This window comes from Saccoglossus kowalevskii, chromosome 15 (genome assembly GCF_978046115.1).
Source record: "Saccoglossus kowalevskii chromosome 15, keSacKowa6.1, whole genome shotgun sequence".
Lineage (NCBI taxonomy): Eukaryota > Metazoa > Hemichordata > Enteropneusta > Harrimaniidae > Saccoglossus > Saccoglossus kowalevskii.
In genome coordinates, this window is record NC_140655.1 from 13,784,251 (window position 1) to 13,793,256 (window position 9,006).

General features: G+C 34.0%; 1 protein-coding gene across 1 annotated transcript; it reads right to left on the reverse strand.

The window, feature by feature from the left end:
- Positions 1 to 637: 637 nt before the first annotated feature.
- Positions 638 to 8,717, reverse strand: LOC100368121 (45 kDa calcium-binding protein-like). Its single transcript, XM_002733583.3, has 6 exons — positions 8,206 to 8,717; positions 4,504 to 4,640; positions 4,229 to 4,342; positions 3,181 to 3,336; positions 2,256 to 2,431; positions 638 to 915 (listed from the first exon to the last, which is right to left on the reverse strand). The coding sequence occupies exons 1-6, from the start codon at positions 8,544 to 8,546 to the stop codon at positions 739 to 741; spliced, it is 1,101 nt and encodes a 366-aa protein (XP_002733629.1). The 5' UTR covers positions 8,547 to 8,717; the 3' UTR covers positions 638 to 738.
- Positions 8,718 to 9,006: the final 289 nt, after the last annotated feature.

The window sequence follows — 9,006 nt, forward strand, 5'->3', positions numbered from 1 at the left end:
CTTTCATGGAGGTTAAGGATGAAGAAATTTACGCATATTTAAACATGTGCCAATGATAACACTATACCCATGTACATGTATGTATTTACCCTGTGGATGTTGTTGTGTATAATAACTCAAATACTTGATAAAGCATACTGTATAAATAATTGTTATTATACATCCACCAAGAAAAAAACAATTGAATTTTGAAGTGAGTAAAAAGCTTACCATCACTTGTTTAAAAATGAATCAGCACTCATTTGAATATAAAAGTTTTCTATATATGGGGTAGACTATGTCACCAACATTGAAGTGTAAAAGGTTACTGATGTCACATTTCAACGCTTTTCTTTGTTTATATTGGATGCAGACGTACTATAGTGTACAAGGAACATAGAATCCTGTCCCTGAACACAATGGTATATACAAAACAAAACAGTTTTCCTTTTTCTTTCGGATGTTATCTCTTGTTAAATTAATACTACAAGCAGGAAAATGATGTATATTAATAAGGTTACCACAAGAATACTAGAAAGTTTGTACTCAGGCAGTATGGGGACACATTAACCTATGCTACACGTCTGGCGATATGATCACCATATCGTCATCGTGCAAATGTTACTCCATTGCATTTCAATAAATATTCAGTCACATATTTTTAAGTTGATTATTAACCTATTCTTTAGAGCTTGTGATGCAAAAAAAAAGTACATTAAACTTGCGAGAGAGTCCAAATTATATACACAGGGGTGATAGCTAAAACTCATCATGGACACTTTTTGCATAGTTGAACATTTTGCTACCAATAAAGAAATCATAGTTGATGAGGACTTCTTTCAGTGAAAGTCTACCGTCGTCATTGATGTCAGCTACACCCATAAGATGCCTGGCCTCACTCTCTGCATTATGTCGACTTTTTGGATCCATGTATACCTAAGTATCAAAAGAAAAAAGCAATTAGAAATCAACAAGTAATTTCATTACATAGTTCCTGTGAATTATTAAACTTACTGTAAAATGACTAATTTTTACTGGGTTCAAATTCTGCTGATGTACCATTACAGGCATATTCAGTCGGTTTCAAATTCACAGTTTTATCATTTAGATAATGTGTTCTATGCTAAATTTTACATAATCACTGGGTTTTAATTTAGCGCATTTTCCAGTTAGTGAAATAATCAAAATTAAAACCCAGTGACTAATTAACAGTCCTGGCTTGTCAGAGATATGACTCTGGACCTGCATTCAATAAAACAAAATAGCTGCCAGTCGGCCATTTTGAATCTGATTTGAAAAACACCAAGTCATTGAAAATGACCAGTCCCCGTTAAATTTTTGAAAGTTTTCTTTGTGCTCGTCATATTAAAGCGGAGGGGATGTCGCGAGCGTGTCCTTGAAACTTGAGTTCCATGTGGCGTATACAACAGATTGTTTATTTACATCAAAACACGTGTTCCGTGTAGTAGTAAGATGGCCAAAAATAAAAACAGTCGTTATTCGGCCATCTTTGATCTGATTATAAAACACACTGATATGTATGATGTATGTGCCGAATACGAATGAAAATGGTACATAAATTGTGGAAATATAGTAGTAAGGCCAAAAAGTCAGATGGCTGTCAATCGGCCATCCTTGACCAGATTTTGAAACAAATTGTCATGGACATGCATCCTAACATGTATAAAGTACATGTATGTGCCAAATTTGAATGAAAACTGACAGGGCACGTCCAAGATACCGCATAAAAAAACAAACAAGATGCCTGCCAGTCGACCAACTTTGATCCAATTGCGAAATGAATCGTCATGAACATGTATCCTAACATGTATAATCTATGTACCAAGTTTGAATGAAAACTGACAAAGCATGTCTAAAATACAACATTTTCAAAAAACAAGATGGCTGCCAGTCTGCCATTTTGAATTGAATCGCTAAACCACTGCATGTGCATATGTCCCACATAAAGTACTAGGCACATGCAAAGAATGAACAGAATCGGTCCAAGGGATTCTGAGATATGACTGTGGGCGGATGCACAGACGCACAGACGGAAGGACGGACGGAGACCGAATTATAAGTCCCCGTGTCCCTGTTTTTGGACTTCGTCCGAACGGGGACTAAAAAGACATGCATCAAGGTGCAGTACATTTCATGTCAAATCAATGCATAATTTAATGCTAAGCAATTATACTTCCATAAAGTTTTATATCAATGCGAAGGAGACTGCCCTCCCTGCACACCAACGATAATTATTATAACTGTTGTAACTGTACCTCTAGTTCTTCTACTGTGACCTTCCCATCTTGATTTACATCAATGGCTTGTTCAAATTCTTTTTTACGTTCTCTCACCCACTCATCTTCTTTTGCCATTCTTTCTAGTTCTTTTTCATGTCCAATAGGAAGTGATACAAACTCAACAACCGTCAATATGCCATCACCATCTTGGTCTGAAAGTGAGAGTGATTTTGGATCAGACATAATGATATATGCTGTAAACTGCATTTCAACTTATATGGAAGATTTCAGATTAATTTTGAAAAATCTGTTCCCTTTTTGTGAATTTTAAGACTGCTATTCGACCATCATAGATTCAATGACAGCAAAAATTACTATTGTTTGGACATGATTGGACAGTGTGAATATAAGCAGAATTTCAACAACAAAAATGAGAATAACCAAAAATGTCTGCCAGACAGCCATATTGTATAGGATCTAGACAAAAAACAACTTGCATTTTCGTGAAATATTACATGCTACTGTACCAAGTATGGATACACTAATGATTTGCAAAAATGACAAAAATTTTTGTTGTACAAAATGGCCATGAGTTGCAACATTGGAAAAATCTCATAAAACAAAAGATGTGCCACAGTATGCAAATAGGTATAACCATTATTTTAAGTTTGAACAGAATAGCACAACTACAATGACAATACTCCAAACACGGTCCAAACATGACAAATTTAGGTTTTTCGGGTAATTGCAAGACAAATAATTATATCATCCCCAGTTGGCCATTTTTAAAAATTGGAGCGTATGTGTACCATCATGCATCAACTGTGTATCAAGTTTGGGGAAAGTTGGCAACTTTTGAGAAAATGTGACAGACAGATGGATGGACAAACAGAACCCAATCCATAAGCCCCTGGACTGTGTACAGTTTGGGGATACATGTAATAATACACATGATACTAACCCAAGTCATGTAATATTTCCTCAACCAATAAGCGTAACATTCCTCTACAATGCTCAGGATGCTTAAATGCTAGGAATTCCTCATGTGTCAGACTGTTATCCTCGTTTTCATCAGCTTGCTGCCATCTGTCTTGATCTCTATATAACTCATAGTCATCTACAATTAATGGAAAAATGAATAATCACATCAAAATAAATAAATTTATGTGAATGTAACATTTGAGTAGGTGTAACTAACCACTTGGGTTCTTTTGTTATTTTTACCGGTAATACTTTAAAATAAAATTTTAAGCAGGTCCAACTCTGACCTTGCCTTTTTTTAAGGTCTTGCAAAACAAAAAAGGCATCTTAGGGTGTCAAATCACGGAATTGCACATGGGATTCTCAGTTAGATGACTAAATATAGACTATATTACAAAATCAATATTCAATGTTAGGCATTTTCCATCAAGATTAGCCTGAGATGCACGTCAGACTCTTGAGTTGTTTTTTGAATAGACTTATGAAATTATACGAGAATACTGCAAAGTATGCCAGAAGGCAGTACAGTGACAGTATCAACCAACTCACAGTAGAGATTGATGTAATTCTGTACTGCCTTACATACTAATTGTCATATTCTCATGATAACTTCATATTAACATCATTATTATAAGTTGTTTAATTTAATTTAATAAACCATTTTCCGTTGACTGAGAGATCCTGTGTGAAATTGAACTAAAAACAGGACAAACAAAGGTCATAGCATTGTAGTGGCTTCCAAACATGTGTGGGGTTCGTCAAACCCAAAAATATTTTTAGGTTTTTCCATGCTTAATTATGTGCTATACACACTTTATGATGATTAATTTCTATGAAGTAGATGTATCTACACGCAATATTCCACTCTCAAGGATCGTCATTACGACATTGAGCTATAAAAAGGAAACATATATTCAAAATCAAATCGTTCAATCTTTGTGACAGATGTTCGGTCCGTGTCTTTCACACAATATGCAAGATCTCGAGGTGAATGGAAAATCACCTATTAATGAGATAACTACACTTACCGTCATCTTTAAGGTCTAGTTTTGACTCTCCATCACCAACTTTTTCAATCAGTGACTGAGAATAGCCTTTGACTTTTAAGAAGTAAATTTTGTATTCAGCCCATGAAATTACTCCTGAGAAAAAAATGTATTTTTAAAATTTATAATATGTATGAAAGTTGACTAACGTAAAAGCATTAAAAGCAGGAAACACCAGAAAGAAAAATTGTACACAGAAAGTAAAAAACAATAAAAGGCAACTACCAATAAAATGATTAAGTTAAAATAATCAATACCATCTTGGTTAGGATCAAATTTGAAAAATGTTTTTTCATTTTCCTCAACAGCCTCCTTATAATGTTCTTCTGTCTTTATTGAAATCCAGTCTGTGAGTTCTAATAATCCTATCTGTTTGTCTCCATCTGTATCCACCCTATAAAGACAGGTAAAAATGAAAGAAAGAAAAAAAAACCTGTTACATTCAATTCATAGGGAGCACAAGCCTTTGGTTAACAGTGTCTGTGATATCCACTGATTATTCTTCCTGTGGAAAACTGAGTTGATAGGCATAGTTTTGAATGAAACGTATGAACCAGAACCAACCAATCATTTTAATAAGATCAGTGACCCATTATTTATATATTACTGTGGAATACTTTATTTTCACTTGGAATTAATTTTCGCCATTTTCGCTGAAGAAATGATTCAGTGAAAATAAAATGCAGCGAATAAACATTTTTCCTATGTTTTACATTTAACTTGTCAAAAATCAGTGAAAATGAATTCCATACAAAACGCTTAAAAAGTGTTCCAGTTAAAATAAAGTATTCTACAGTATCTACTGAGTTTGCTAACTTGTGAGGTACCATTCCCTGGCCAATATATACGCCATCAAATGGTAGATTGCGGATAAGTAATGAGAAATTAACTGCAGAATATAAATTTAAGCAGGCTCGTAAAGTACGGCTGTACAATCCCAAGGATTGTACCAATGTGTAATAAGAGGTTACAAAATAGCACTTTACATCACATTTCTATGTGTAAATTTCCAATGTCCTTTCCTGAATTATACTACTATTTAGACAGTCAACAGTTCTTAGACTTAATGTAAATGTGTCTCCTAGACATTGAACCTAAGGTGTTTGATGGGAAACGCAAAGCATTTTAAGCGAGGGACTATGGCACTCCATACTTCTTTGTGTTTTTTTCTGATTTACAAATCAGAAAACAGGTCCAGAGGGTGGCAATGTTTGATTTAAACACTATGCGGCAATGAATGTGCATGGTCACCACAGAAATCTTTTTGCAAAATGCAAGTTGATCATACACTTACAATCACTACTACGAACTGTGCTCACAGTCGTGTGATCATGATTCAGTTAGATATTTAAGCCAGTTTATTCAGTTTTGAGGTGGATTCACAGGTATTCTAGTGCCAGATATAAAATCTTGCTTCAGCCAATCAAATGGCTAGATTCAGGTTAACCATGTTATTAAGGCAAATATATTTTGAATGACCCGCTCATCTTATGTACATTTATGTCTGTCTTGAAAGGGACTATTGTCGCCGACAGTTTGATTACAAGACGTTATGAAAATTCATACGTCAGTTTAAAATATTCCTATTTTTGTTAACATTCAGACAAGGTTTATTCACTAAGTTAGGGGGGCATTGTTTTTCCTTAACTAATGGTCAGTTACATTGCAGGTAAAAGTTTGTCTAAAAGATACAGAACCTCCAAAATATGTACTGTAAAATATGGAATTAATTTTCTCCATTTTCCCTGAAGGAATGATTAAGTGAAAATAAAATCCAGCGAATATACCTTTTTTCCTACATTTTATATTCAACTCGTCAAAAATCAGTGAAAATAAAATCCATACAGAACACCGAAAAAGTCTATTCAGCAAAAATTACTCCAAGCATTTTGGTTCAAACTCAAACCTTTGCATATTTAATGAATTATATTCAAGCTAAGTTTATACTAAGATAAAGTGATTTGTATTTATTTCAAGTTATATAGTTTGTGAACAAGACAATGTTAAATTGATTTAGTAAAACCCAAGAATGGTTGCACAGTGTTTCATAGACATAGTTTATGAAACTATGTACTAGACATGATTTCATATCTTCGGAAAAATACAAACAAACACTGAGAAAATAGCATCAACACTACCGGTATATATCTCAATGTAAGTACCTGTACAAATGTCTAATTGTCTTGCAGTCCTATGTGTATTTGGAATTCATTTCATCAAATATTTATAAATTCAATTGGTTTTAACAATACAGAAGCAGAGTTTTTGTTAAGAGGCAGTTGTTAGCGAAATAGATGTCTACTAGGCTTGTTTGCTATTTTGTGTTTTTAAGACCCCTTATAGAACAGTGTTATATTTTTACTTCTAGTCTACTCCAGGGCTTAGTGAAACCTCTATAAATTAAAATGTACACAACTTTATTATCAGTATGTGTTTTTCTTTTGATCAATGTAGTCAGCATATTTAAAAAGCCTTTTATTCTTTGTTTTGTATACCATAGTATGTCTTGTTCTTTTAATTATTGAAGAGATTTTGGGAAAAATGGACCAATCATGTTTAGCCCAAATGTGTTAAAAATGCCATTTTAAGAAACAATTTCATGCAATTGCAAAAGAAAGAAATTGCCTATTTAAATGTGTCAATTGAAATTGGTTTGGTTGTATGATGATAGATTATATCAGGGCAGTGGTGTTCTTGCTGGTTCAGTAGTTGTATGATGGCCGGTACAAGACACTCATGTTATTACTATCTATTATGACTGAAACTCGTATGACAGATATGATACATCCTGAAGTCAGTATATTTGTGCATTTTTGTGTATTTGTTTTGAATGAGATTGGTCAAGACATGTCAGAGATATGGTTTTGAAACAGCATTTATTAAAACAAAAAGGTCAGTCAGTCATTTTGGATCTGGTCTGAGAAAAAAATATGTATCAAGGTCACATCATGTTCAATGTATGTACCAAATCTGAATAAGATATGTACATTGTACATACACATACAAGTTCTAGTTCAAGAAAGTAATAGAAGGTAAGTAAAAAAAAAACATTAAAATAACATTAGGATTAGGCAGTAAAAATTAATGCAGTTTGTGTTTTTCAAAATACACTTTCAGATACCGTGTCACATGTCTAATTAGTTTAGGATGGTTAGTATTATTAAAGATACTGAATGAACTTGTTGATATTGTTTTCAGTCTGGAAAGTCGAGATTTCCTTAGTAAATTCAGCGTACATAGTATCCCTTTCATCAGTGTAGTAGCTACAGTCTGTAATGAAATGGACTTCATCTTCAATACTGTCACTCCTACACTTATTACAAATCCTGATGTGTGATGTATGTTTAAAGTTTGAATGTCATCAGTCAAGGTATGTCAGAGATATGACACAGAAACTGCATTTGTTAAAACAAAATGGCTACCAACCATTTTCAATCTAATCTGGGGGAAAAAAAGATGTGCAGAAATGCGTGATTTTGATGAATTTTTAGCACTAAAATGGTCTCCATGTGGCCATCTTGAACTGGATCATGGAACAAATGCATGTGCATATAAATATAGTATGATGTATGTGAAGTTTGAATGAAAGACACACAAATGAATACATGCACAGATGCACAGAAATTAAATTACAAGTTCCCGTTTTCGAACTATGTGCCAACAGGACCTTATTAAGATATATAACAAAACAAGTTACAGCTTACCAGAAACACACTATTTTTTTGTATTTAGCCTAAACCAGACTTTGACAAACGTGGCATGCAAGTAAACCCAAACAAACCAGTCACTATTTTGCTTGTGTTGGGACAGGGCTCCCAGGCAATTCAAAAATTAAATTCATGAATGTGCTGTCTGTCTGTAATCTGAATGATACGATTATTCATACACAGTTCATGCTTGTACATAATAATTCTTAAGCCACATATTGTGACTTTTTTGCACTTCTAATTTTTACTTACTGTTGAAATATATCTTTCAACCTTTCTTTGCCTTCCTTTTCGGGAATATTCTCAAAATCCTCGTGTTCGTTTCCCAAAAATACCTCTTTCCTGAATTCTTGATTGAGGTGTCCATCTCTTTCAAGTTTCAACCCCTCAATGTGATCCGGTGGAAATGGTAAGTCGTTTTCCTTGTCGTTTCGCACATTATCCCGGTCATTTTTAAGAAGTAACTTGGAAGCATTTACGGGAAGTCCTTGGGGGCAGGGGACCATAAACACTACAAGAAACGTACACACACATAAGAAGGTCCTACACCGAGCCCGGAAGTCCATTCGAAGCAGTGGGAGGTACGATTCCATTTTTTAAAATTATTGTTGATTGTCTGCGTAATTCTGATAAAACAAAATATGTTATAATAAATCCAAGTAACTACGGACTGTGATAGCGGTTAACAGTCACGCACTTAAACTAAATATCAACACAGCTGTCACAACGTCTTTAGAAAGGCGCACGCAAACAGGTCATAGAAACAGGTTAGGTTGTTTGCAGAGCATTCACTCCACTCCTAGAAAAGCGCCACCCATGGCATATTTTCGCCTTTTTTGTTGGCGTTTTCAGGACAGTGTGTTTCCCATCACAACTATTGTATTATGGCGAAAAAAACACAATTATTTCAACAATTAGAATTATTAATATTAATCTATTATTCATTTTCATAAAAAAATGCATGTATTGCAATTTGAATGGAATAATTACAAAAATATCTGAAAATAAAATAATCACAATCACAATATAAAGCTGAATCGGTCACATTGAACA